Source organism: Anopheles merus, chromosome 3R (assembly GCF_017562075.2).
Source record: "Anopheles merus strain MAF chromosome 3R, AmerM5.1, whole genome shotgun sequence".
In the NCBI taxonomy this organism is placed as follows: domain Eukaryota; kingdom Metazoa; phylum Arthropoda; class Insecta; order Diptera; family Culicidae; genus Anopheles; species Anopheles merus.
Genome location: NC_054084.1, coordinates 7,970,532 through 7,983,684, shown reverse-complemented (window position 1 = coordinate 7,983,684; position 13,153 = coordinate 7,970,532). Strand labels below are relative to the sequence as shown.

Here is a 13,153-nt window from a genome sequence, read left to right as displayed (position 1 = left end):
AATGCTGAAGTGCAAACATATTGACAAACAGAGCGAAGGAAACGGATGATCAGCGTGCTTTCCAACTCCCTGAGGGTTGCGCGAACAATCTCTCCCCTTACAAGAGCAAGAATCCACCACCGTACGTGAGCGTATCTCTTATTGAATCTTTCGCGATGTGGCCCGAGTTAAAGAGAGCCCACCACGGAATATGTTTTCAAACACTACCAGCAACACAACCTTGGGAAGACTCCCTATGGGATGAAGGTTCCCATATTCCTTGGGCGACGAATGTAGGAAGAAAATCGTCGTCTAGCGTGTGGCAAGGAGAGAAAACAGCAGTCCTTCCTTTTGCTTCCTTCCTGTATGTGGCTCTGTTTTCAGAAAGGATAATGTGTAGGACGACTTTTTTGCTTTCATTTTTCTTCGCGCTGTCATGTGGGAGAAAAATGTGTGCCCTTCTGGGCGAAAGAGAATGTAGAAAGAAAGCAAACAAATGTGCACCATGGCAGGAGCTAATCCTCCGATTATAATGACAAACTTGTTTGATATGGTGACATTTAACTTACGTCACAGACGACCATTTGGGTGTGTGATGCATTTTTGCTCATTTGTCAGAAGATTGTTTTAAGAACTTTATGAATGAAATGAAACATGAGTGAGCTGAGTGATTCGTATTTATGATACTTACTTGATTGTACGAAACAAATGACGCCTAAATGTCTGCATTCTGCATAACAACTTCGACAGAATTATGCATTTAAGGGACTAATTGTTCGTTTTATCAAGTTTTTTTAATAAAATATGTCACTTTATTGCATATGAAAGTGTTCTTTTCATTGCATTTTTTGGTTTGTTTGTGAGAAGCTCACTTCATCAGTGGATTGAACGAGAAACTTCATCTTTAACGCTCTTTCGCTAAACTTGCCACTTGCAAACTTGGGTATGTAAATGTACCCAAAAACTTCTCAAACTACAAGCAAACTTTAGTCATACAATTCCCACCAGGCTCAACTCATTGTGGTAGTGTTTTGAATACGTTGCATCCATCGAAAACCACCGAACAGCACCATCTGGCGAGCGCGCGGAACCAGTAACCGGGCCTTAACCACCTGCTCATTAGCGTGTCCAATGCAGCATGCTCTCTAGCCGACAACTAGATGCAGCCCAGGGTGTACACGTCCATGCTCGTCAACAAGCACGGTCGAACACACACACACACAGGCTCAGACGCTTTCGGGTATGTGTCACCGAAACCAACCACCAAATGCATCAACGTAATGATGCACCGCTCTTCCGTAAACTTTCCTAACGCAGCCCACACACTCGTTATGAACCGCGGCCCGACACTTTACGCACGCAGCACGTTAGAACGATGGAGGAAATTTTCTCTGCCGATGCGTTCAGACGTCTTAGCATTAGCGGAACGTCATTTACACATCGACCTCTCCGGAAACGAAATGTGCTTGTGCCGTACAGCGTGTGATGATGATGGTACGGTAGCACTTTGAGGTGGTGGTGCCCGAATGGGCGGCAAAGGTAAAGGCTGGGAGGGAAATAATTACAAGCGCGTTCGTTTCGGAAATGGCAGTTTGCAATTGAATGGAGGAGTTTGATCAAGGAGTGCTCTTCGGGATGTATGCAAGTGTGGGTGAATGGAAATACGGTCAGACTAATCGTGACGCCTCTCCACGGGACGGTCGATGATCAGTTGAACGACTGCTGTTTGGTTATGGATGGAATTATCGCACGTTGTATTTGTACTACGCTGGGTGAGCGGGTGTCCTTAGGCTTCAGGGTTGAGCTTAGTGTCAACTGAATACCAATTCTAATACGTGATGATTTTAATTAATGCGTCAATTTCGTCACGTTCCTTAAGATAATGCTTGTTTAATAATTGAACTATTGTGTGGTTAAATACTTTAAATTATTGTTGACAATACTCCAATACTCCATTAATGTCAGTAAAAGTTAATGACCCTCGTTTGTCGCCGAAGGCTTTGATGCGCCTAAAGGTATGCAAATATTTACCTTACAATGCAAATTAATCCTATTTATTATGATGGACGAATATTCTTTCATTGATAGTTTCAATTCCGCAAAAAAAAACCCTTTCTTTTCTATCCTTTTCTGTCACATTCCTTCAAAACCGTATTTTTATTTTCACTCTTAGCTGCACTTAACCTCGACTATCCTTCCGTGTGCCAAACAAAGCGCACCTAGCATGTGCTGGACGAAAAAGAAATGCTAGGGAAAAACTGCATAAAGAAAGCATCACTGCTAAAGTGCACATCAAACAATGTGAAATTTGCATGGTAATTGCAAGGAAACGTATGTCGATTGCAACGGGAATGCTTTCGCAGCACTGCACTTTTGTGTGGAGAGAATGGTCCCAAAAGACATCGTCGAATCTCTGTACCTGCATTGATCGATCGACACAGTATGTTTTTCGAGCAGCGAGCAAGCGCTGCAATTTTTTTTATTTCAAAAGACCTTGCGAAGAGGTTTCTCCGCTGGAATGCAAGCAGAGGAACTGTTTTTTTTTAAAGAAATAAAATCTTTTCACTCTCATTCGCGCTATTTCGAATAGCGTGGAAACTAGAACGTATTGAGGGCTGAACGCGATGAAATAGTTTATCTGACATGTGTCATATTGGAATAAGCATTTCCGTGCCGACTGATGCCGTGTTTGAGCCTTTCGAAAGCAACGCTTTTCTCGCAGTTCAACCGTCGCCATTAATCGTATGCAGTGTTTATTTGGTTGATTGAATAAATGCAGTCGAACGACAGAATCATCCGTGCGAAAGTTTTGTCGATGTGCTTTGAAACAGGAAGCAAAGAGTTTCCCGAGAGATGATTGAGTTAGTTTAGTTGATTTGATTTAAAAGAAATGAGCTGTGATTGAGCTGAATCATTTTCATAGAAAAGTATCGTAGATTGTTTAAAAGTTAACGAAATTTCACCCAGAATAACATACCATGTTTGTAGCATTAAATGTAGGGGTTGATGTAGGGCAGCACACAACATAACCTTACACATCCTCAATGTGCGCTCTGAATCCCTCAAAATCTCGCAACACCAGACAAAACAACAAAGAATCGATTTTCGAACGAACAACGAAACAAATTGATTATCAAACACCACCATCAGATCCGTCCCGTACGTGGGTCTATTGTTTAAGTCGAGCTAATGTCGATAAAGAGCCAGGCTTCGAGTGGATAAAGCCACTCACCGGCAAGCCAAGTCGTGCCAAGCGGATGGGTAACAGTATCGGTTGATTTCTTCATCTCTGCCACATTCAATATTCGAACCACGTTTAATGTTACCGTAAAGTTGCGTTGTGCCTGTGTGAGTTAGTCTGGAATCGGGTTTACTCCAGGCGGAAAAAGGAAAATAGGGGTGTACTGGAAGGGAATTAATTTCCATTGATCGTCTCGGCAAGCGTTCGAGCTTCTGGCGTTGTAAGCTGGAGAGGTATAAATCGGACTCAATTGTAAGTTGCAATGTATATAATATTAAATCTTTGAACAAAGTTCCTTTTTTGTTGTGTATGTAGGCGAGTAAAGTGAAAGTGAAAAACACTCATACAAAAACAAAATGAAATCATACAAGGTACTCTTCACTCCTTGAGTTGAACGATTTACTGGAGCGTAAGTGCTACAGCTACTTCCGACAGCCTTTAATTTTCTTCATTTGCAGTACTTTTACTCTAAAGCACCATACAAACACACACACACACACCTACACAAACATAATCGAATGGCCAATAAATCACACCTGTGTCGACCTTCCGATCGATTACAGCAGCAAGCCAGGGACCTTTTATTTTCGCTCTGGTTTGTTGTGTGATTTTGTCCATTCCATTCACTGTTGCTCAGCGATTGAGATTCGGCTTGACGGGGAAAGGGTTCGCTTTGTTGTGCTCTCGGCACGTTGCTGTACACTGGTAAAGGTTTCTCCGACCGAGCAAACCCAATAGAATTTATTTACTCCCGTTCGCTGGTGGGCGATTGGGAAAATATTTGCTTTTGACACACCTCAACCACTGCGATAGCCAGTGGTACGGAATTGTGGTTTGTTAATAAATGATTTCATTTCATTTGCCGTGCTGCGTTTAACCGCAAGCTGTTGGGCTCGTTGCGGCCAAAAAGTCGGAAATTGGACATTACTTTTATTTTATTTGCACAAGAAATCAATTTCCTCCCATAATTGACTCAATTTTATTTAGATTCATTTTAAATATATCAATAAACCAAACAACGTTTTCACAAAATCATTTGGAAGTAATGAAATCGTGACGTTACGAAATGAGACAAATCTTTGCATATTTTCCATGGCCGTACACACGAACCGGAATGCAAACACAAATTGTCTGTGACAAATGCTTTACAAAAAGGTTGCACCGCATTCTTACACTTCGTGTATGCGTTATCATCATGGATGACTGGCTTTCGATTGGTCTCCGGTGCGCTCTGTTTGCTTTGTTTGGAATTGAGCTTTCCCGAAAAAGCCCCACCTGACTGTTTGGTTGCTACCTTCCAAATAAATTTCCCTCCAGTGATCCGTACCGACCCGAGCAAAAAAAAAAAAAAGATGCGATACAGGATTTACGACACTGGTGGACAGTATTCGTTATTCTTCTGTCCTTTCTGCAGCTCGCCAACCTGCCACCGATGGGGTTAGGACGAAATCCACCTCAGGATGAAGGTATTTTCCGACCTTCGTTTTGTGGTGGCGTTTCGTCTTATTATTTTTATTTGTTGTGAATTGTTGGCAGCCACGGTGAGGACGGTCAAAAGGGCATCGTGAAAAGGTATCGAATGTATAACTGTCGGTATTTTGTACAAATTTCACAAGGAGATGCAATGTTCACGGTATTGAATGGAATTTGTACCTTTTTGCGCTTGGTACGCTATTGTACAGGGTTGGTGAAGGCAACATGAAATGTTGTAATTCTTTCGACGGGCGTATCAAACAACTGTCTGAGGCCAATTGATAGGTATTTGCTTTATATTTTGATTTATAGTTATTGCTGTGGAATGCGTGGTAAAGGGTTATATGCTTTCGAACATATCTTACAGAGCATTATTCATTTGTAAGTTCTTTTTATATTCAAATTCATTTTAGGTGAAAAGGCTGTTAAAAGAATAAGCCATTCGTTTTCGTGAACAAATCTATTCTCCAGTTGCAATCCCATTATTTTGATGCTATCTGCGCATTCTTTTCCATTTACTTCCCTAAGCATTCTTCTCCTGTTCGAAACACCCATCCCCGTTTATGTGCTACACTTTTCAGTTTTGTTCCAATAAAACGTTTCATGCCAAAAAAAATAGCTGTGTTTTCCACAGACAAATCCGATTGCTTGTTGGCAAACTGTTGAATTGTCGATATGGATTTATAACGGCTTAACAACATGTAATCTGCTCAATGCATGTCACTCAAGCTTGGCAGTACTGATCGGATCAATTGAATTTAAATAAAGCTTCTCGTTGCACTACCCTTAGGGATCGTCAGGGAAATAGTTCTACGTAAGATTAAATTGTAATGAATTTTATGTTCAAAGTTCAGTGGAAAATCGAAAGCTCTTCAAACGTACATTGAGTACCAGCACAGCTTATTATTATAGTATAGTAACGCGTGCTGCATAACTTTAGGCGTTTGATTTTGTTCATGAACAGCTCTAAATATATCATTGAATATTTATACTTACGTGCGATAACATACAAACAGCAAAAATGTTAACCTATAATTGTTAATTTGAAACGCTAACGGGCTACTTGAACCGAACAATCACCAACGATTTTATGCAACAAGTTTTGTAATGCCATTAAACAGAATGGGCAATCAATTCACAGGAAAGCGTGCACCGTGCCCCCACTGTTGGCTATCGTTCACAGTCTAATGAAGGCAGTAAATAGAATTTTTCTCCCTTCCTCTATCTACAGAATGGCTGGGGAAAGTGGAAGTGCTGACAGCATCAACCATTACTACTAGCATAATATTATTTTCCACGTTCCACTGGCCTCGGCACATTAATTCAATTTGCAATCGTTTGCAACCGTTGGCAGCATGCGAACGCACGCTGTGCTGTGCTAATTTCATGGAGTGTGAAGCATCAGAAAAACTGCCGACTGATTATGAATATTGCTACCGTTTGCTAATTAGCGTTTGGTGTTTCCTGCTTCGGCCGAATTTTTGCATCAAATCGGTGTAAAATTGTGTTAGAATTGATTTAAATTTGTTTGCCCACCGATGACGCAACACAGGCACAGCATGCGCAAAGTAGGAAAAACATAAACTGTTTACAAAAGTACGCAGCTAGCAGTGAGCAAACATGTATCTATCGTTGCGTAAAATAATCGGAATAAAAAAAACATGATTGATCAAAACAGCTCTCCATAGCGGGGAATACCGTTGCGAATGAATTGAGCACCATTACGGTCAAGCTTGCTCAAAGTAAGCAGTGCAAACTCGTTACAACTTGTAAATGAGCTTTCTCTTTCGTTTTGCGATGTTTTACGCAGCACTGAGGTTTTTTCCACCTGCTCGTGTTTTACCCTAGTAGGCCAAGTGAAGAATATTTCCCGCAAAAGTTTGTTTGTCGCGCAAAGAAATCGCATGCCGAAGCAATGAAATGGATGAAAAATAAATCATGCTTTTAAATTCAGAGTAGTTATTCCGACTGCCATGGAAAAAAAGATAATAAAATGCATGAGTTTCAAGAAAAGTAAATGCAAATACAGCTTTTGTACATTTAAAAATTCGTCCAAATGAGGCTGTATCGTTTGGATTGTTTTCTTTTATCGTGTTATGCAAAGAGTTTTAAATTGAAAACAATATTTTCGTAAGTAGGCAGCTTACAAGAAATCCACAAAATATTCAATAAATATTTATCGGTGGGATTTGTTTACAGTGGACATGTAAATTGCGTTCATTCAGCTGTAAAAATGAATCTGTTGCCCTATGTTTATTTTTAACGCAACCATTATTTACATTCCAACTGTGATTGAAAACCCATTTAAGCCACTAATCGGACAACTGACATGGCACTAAAGCGTACAAATCGTCATTGGCCAACTTACCGCCCAAAACAGCCCAAAACCACAACCACGTGCGTGTAAATTTGTCGGTCAATTGTTTGGCTGAACTGGCAACGGTTAGAATCACATTTGTCAGTAACAATTAAGCCCAGAACCTCGCGCTTCCATTGATCGAAGGACGAAAAAGGGGCTGCAGCAGATACGCACGCGTTGTCCTTTCCCAGCCACCGGTTGATTGTGAATCAATTGCTGGCGGTGTTCCGGTTTGCACTGTGTTTGCGTGTGTGTGTGTGTGTGTGTATGTATGACCAATTCACTCCAAACGACACCGCAAAAGTTGTTCACACTTTCGGAAAAGCGTCCCGATATGCGGCTCGGCTCGGTGCTTGTGGTGCTCTGCAGCTGCAGCACTCTGCGTGTCTGCGAAGGGAACGGAAATAAATCCCAGCTCCCGTAATGGAATGGTCGGATTAAAATGTTATCATACCGGTACCGGTGCTCGGTGGGTTTGGGAGAGGAAAACAACCCAGGAATGCATTTCGGTGCAAAAGCTACGAGGTGGTACACCGATTGGTTGCAAAGTGGGGTACATTTAGAGCTGTTTGAATTGCTTGCAGTTCAAGTGTTGTGGTGTACGTTTTTATTTTTTTTTGTGCGGTTTAAAAGGCGTTAATAATTCCATCAGCTACTGTAACCGAGCTTGGTGTTTTCGGGCTGTAGGGTTGAGTTTACATTTCGAAGAGGATTATATTTGTTTGCTGCGACTGCAATATTCATATCGGTTCAGCGCAGCAAAACGAATTACTCGATAGAAGGCACACAAATTGAGTGAAACATTAAGCCCGTGCTGGTGTGGAAAACTGGCGTAACGAAGCGTGTGATTCGTTTAATGGCTTCATTTCCGGGCTGCGGTTTTTTTAGACTTCCACTCCCGGAATGACACACAAATTTATCATTCACTAAATACCGGAAAATTAGTTGCAACAGTCAACATTTACAAAGCCGGGGGGGTGGTGGGTTTAAAAAAGTGTTGTCGGTATTTTTTACCTACCCCCAGGTGAGTGGGTTATTTTCCTTCCATACGGATGCACGCTCTAATTAGTGGGTTAATGATGGTACCCCCGAAAGCTCCCGGATAATGTTGCCACATCGTTGGTTTTTTTTGTGTAAATCTCCTCCAAACAAAATGCAGTACACCACCATGCTGGTATAGTTCGGAACACTGTCTGTGTGCTGTTGTTTTATTTTCTTCCCCTGTTTGTTGCAACCAATGTAAACGAAGGAAGATAAATAAACTTCACTGTACGTGAAGTGCTTGGGGGGCATCAGAAAAATCGTGCAAAGCAAGTATAAGGGAGCATTTGTTCATGTAAAGGATAAGGAAGCATCAACAGGGAAAAAAAACCCATGTTCAGTGCGGTAATGTAAAATAACCGAGAGCTATAGGGGTTTGCCAGCACAGACAGGACTGCAGACAGCGATGGTGGTAATTATCCGGCACGAAAGTATCTCAGGAGATAGCACTAAGCCTTGCTATTACTACCATAGTGCATCGCGGATGCAGGGAAGCTGACAGATGGGTTCAGATTATGTGGAGGGTACTTATTATTGTAACATTCTGTAGAAGAAGAATCCTTAAAGATTCTGAATCATCTATGAAATAGGAAAAAGCATTAATTCGTTATGGCGCCTAAATGTATGCTCATAGTATTGTTTAAACGCCGAAAAGTATGCAATTCGAGAAATGTTATACCATTTTTATAATTTTAAAAAGGCATAAGCAATATTTTTAAATGTTTGCTCATAAATCACTTAAATTTACTCAAACTCCGAAGAAAAAGAGCCTCAATTTGTTTGCCGATGGCATACTATTTTGAAAGTATCCCAAATTGTCTACCACAAACATACACATCCACATAAACGTTACTATCGACCATCTAATTAAAGCAACTGTCTTGGCATTGCCGACGGAATAGCATCATTTGGATTAGGCATGGCACACCATTAGCCAGAGTAAGGGGTTTCCCGCTTCCCCTTTTCCCCCAAAACACTACAACAATCATTAACAAATCATCATCATTAGCTGCAATTGTTATGTTGGTCGTGTCGCTGCAACAAAGCAGTGTAATATACCGGATCCATTACACGCCGACCGTACAATAAGACCGAACGGTGCGTGCGTCCTAACGACAAACTTAACCCTCTGACCTGTGTGTCCGTGTACGATTGCAGACATCGCAATGTACACTACCATCGGCTCAATTACATCCGGCACGAAGATGCTGGCCGTCCATCTACTCTCCAGTAGGCACTACATGGCCCACGCACTTCATCCCCTCCCAAAAAAAGGAACGCTGTCTTTTAGAGCGTGTAAACGTGACACAGACCATCCGGGCGGGACTGTGTGCAGTAGGCAAAACATTCCCACGACCCATAAGAAAACCCGACCAGATCGTCCCCGAGGTGGGAATTGTCGGGCCAGATCTTCACCGAGATTTAATCAGAGCCGAGAAAATTGCATACGCAAGCATGAAGGAACGTAAAGGCGACAGTATGATGGTGCGGCCCTAGGCCCTAGCGATGCTGGTTCAGCTAGTAGCAAACGCCTGAATGTAGGCTTTTCGCGCGCTGTGCAAACTCCGGTTGAAGCTTGCTTCAGCATCGGCACCCTGTCGTAAACCTACCGTACAAATCCATTTGCCGTTCGCAATCGGCTCGCAGGCAAATAAAAGCGAATGAACGTATCCCGTCGTTAGGTTTCGTTCGCACAGGCTGCCTCCCAAAAGGGACTTGAAATGGATCGGTGGGAAGCGGTCGGGCAGGACACATCACGGCAGACGTCACCGGGACGTTTCATCGCTTCGTGATGGGTGCCCTTTGATGGTGCTGATAGTTACGACTGTTGATGAGGAAATGACCTGTGCACTGGGTGGCCGACCCGGAACGCACATGCATTGTTGATGTGTTCGTTTTTCTTCGGCACCCGTTTTCCTCTTCTGTAGTGGTTGCAAACCGTTGCAAATATGCTTAGCTAAAGCTGGAATATGATGTGTACTCAATGCTAGAGTAGTATTTAGTTGTAGAAACACTTCTTAACCCCTTTAGAGAGAAGAGCTCTTTAAGAAGACCACCCGAGAAAGACTGCGTAAATGTTCACCTTGTGGGTTAATTCCTACGTGTCCTTCTGACTTTGCTTGCTGTCTCAGCAATGGTCTGTTGGATTGTTCAAACGGCAAGAAAGTGTTTGCCCTGTTTGTTTAGTAACTTAGCTCGATAGGCATGATTAGATACAGCACGATACACAGGTAAAACTTCCTCCAACGAGTCATCCAGAGGTAACCTCTCCTAGTGGGTTTCTGCTTCAGTCAACAAGTGCTTAAGAAAATGCGACTCGTCAGCAGGAGCAGTAGCTGTTGAAATTGTTTATCGATAGTTGTGCTGAATGAAAGAAAGAAGCAGCAGATTTAAAGAGGTCAGATCGAATGAAAAAGCACTTGTACAATCGAAAGAGTTACGTCGGCAAACAGCTTCCTCCCTTGATCCGAATGTCCGTGCTTTTCGTTTGCTTTCGAATCGGGTGGAAGCAAAGCGAAACCGCCACGATAAAGCGCTGTTGAACGATAATGACGTTTATAAAGCAAGTTAGCTGCAGCCATTGTCACTTTTGTTAGCTTTGCTTTGCTTCATTCTCTTTGCACAGAGCTTTCCGGTGGAAGAAAATTTCCTTCCAAGATGCAATTGATTGAAAGTTTGCTGTTTAAATTATGAACGGAACCATTTAAAGACGGTGAAGGCTACTTTGCTGCCCTGGTTTCATGGAATACACTTCAGTTTTTCAACTGATATTGATTTAAGTTGTATTTAAACTTGAAATATTTTATGTATCACTACGACTTATAATCAAATTTGAGGCCATTTTTATCATCGCTTTCAATTTGTCGAAAACCTACCGAAACAACTACAACCGAGAACAAAGTCAGCACAGTGGCAATCGGCTAAATGAAAGCGATGACCCAAATACGAGCGCGCTAAAAAACATAAAAGAAAACACGATGGTAAAAACTTTCAGCAAATTATCTCTCACTTCCGACCGGCTCTTTTGGCTCGGTTCCGCACCGCTGAAAGTGACCCCAGCGGGCAAGAATTTAGTAAGCGAAGGAAAAATTATGCCAGATTTGTGCTGCTGCTGCTGCGGGGGGATAAAAAAGCGGCGTGGTTCGTGTGCTCGCGCGTAGCAAGCCACATTTAATCCTGTTCCTTCCTACAGTGTGCGGAAGAAAGCTGTGGGAAAAGGCGTATCCCAACTAAATGGTACACAGATTTCTTCAATCTGTTCGCAAGATAGCAACCAAAGTCATCTGCTAGCGCACTAAATTGTTCGAGATAACCAGCGAAATTACGAGGCACTTGCGCTTCCGTGCGGTCGTGCGGGTGTTTTCGTTGTTTTAACATTACGCTCGTTTTTCCTTCTTCTTCTTCTTGTTTCGTTGTGCTTTTTTATTTACTAAAAAGAAAAGGTTTCAACACTGCGCTGTAAGAGCAGCAAACGTTCTTTTTCTAACGTTTCTATCTAGGTTCGGTTTCGTTGGTTTCGAGTTACTTTCTTTGCACGAACGTGCCCTGTCGATCGCTTGCAGCAGTAACCGCAGCATCCTTTCTTGTGCAATCGTTCTTTGCAGATTAAAATCACCGGCACACGACACGCGCTGGCAGCAGGTGCAGAAGGAGGTGGAAGCAACAGGCTCCTACCATCTGACGGAAACCGAGCTGATCTACGGTGCCAAGCTGGCCTGGCGCAATTCATCCCGGTGCATCGGACGGATACAGTGGTCCAAGCTGCAGGTATGTCACTCGGGGGAAAGGCACTCTTTTGATAAGGCTGCCGTTTAAAAGAAAACAAAGATACACAGCACGAGGGAGGCTAATAACAAAAAAGAGCTATCGCTTTCTTCTCGCAAGCGAAGCACAACAGTGTGACCAGAAGAAAGCGCAAGCAAAAAAGACATCGACGGCGACAAAGCGACCGACAGAATCGCTCCGCATCGTTCTGCGTTGAAACCATACTCCCCCCAAGCGGACCCGGGCAGAACGTCGGGCTTGCTTGAGGGTGATAGTTAAAGTGATTAATTATTTAAATTGAGAGTCATAGTCCTTATGTAATTAGCGTACCCATGCTCCGGAACCGCCAGCCTTCCAGACGACCAGAAAGTCCCACAGTGGAGACAGTTTCCCCTTTGCGCCAGCCAGGGAAGCTTACGCTTGAAAAGCTACAAAATGAACCAGAAGCAATGAAAGGAAATGAAAAGGAACAGAGAGACAGAGAGAGTGTGTGAAAAAAGAAAACCTCAAGCAAACAGCACGCGCCAAAAGTGTGCTCGATGCCAGGCGTCGTGTGCTAGTGGCTTGTGGTTCAAGGCGGAACAGCGGCAAGCCCAACAACAAGGGTGTAAATTAAATGATGAAGAAGGAAAAATTAAATTATTTTCATTATCGCCTGCCTTTGCTCGCTCTGGGGACTGTACTATGAGCGCATACACACACACACACACACACATATACATCTATTTTGCCCTTTTGAGAGAGTGTGTGTTGGTGGGGGACGCAGAAAAGAATGGGAAGCGTAATTGGGTTCTTGAGGTGACGGAGAGCAGCTTGTAGCGGAACGGTGAAGAATGCAAAGCAATCTAAACGTTTTTGCGCTGTGGGAAGATAGGTTGCTCGAGAGGTTGTTTCTCTTGGGCGTTGCTACACACTTTAGCATTTCCGGGCTGGCTGGCCCTGCGTTCACGCAACCGTGTTGTGGCGTTGGTTGCGTATGAACAATTAATCATGGAAGTGCACTACACCAGTGGAATGGAGTACATATTTTTCATTGCTCGATTTAAATGATCTTTATGATCAAGAGAGAGAGAGAAACGAACCAAGGCTACGATAAAGTTGCATATTCGTTTTAATTGGTTTGTTTATTAAAAATTAATCGCGCATGATTGTAACCGACTGTAGCGTTCATGCGATATGAATGGAGGCGCCAAGCTTTCCGTACGGAGGGTGAAGTACTGGGCGCTTCCATGTACTTCCATTTACTTTCTCTCATTAGAATGCTGCATGGTGCAAGGAATGAGTGCAGAGTGCTT

The 13,153-nt window shown here is 42.8% G+C and overlaps 1 protein-coding gene across 4 annotated transcripts in view; it reads left to right on the top strand.

The window, feature by feature from the left end:
- The window catches only part of LOC121596225 (nitric oxide synthase), an 83,036-nt gene that overhangs the window by 49,713 nt on the left and 20,170 nt on the right, over nucleotides 1-13,153 (top strand). For all 4 annotated transcript variants that reach the window (XM_041920991.1, XM_041920988.1, XM_041920989.1 and 1 more), the window contains exon 5: nucleotides 11,699-11,861. In XM_041920991.1, coding sequence (XP_041776925.1) covers nucleotides 11,699-11,861 — 163 coding nt within the window. The remainder of the gene's footprint in view (nucleotides 1-11,698; nucleotides 11,862-13,153) is intronic.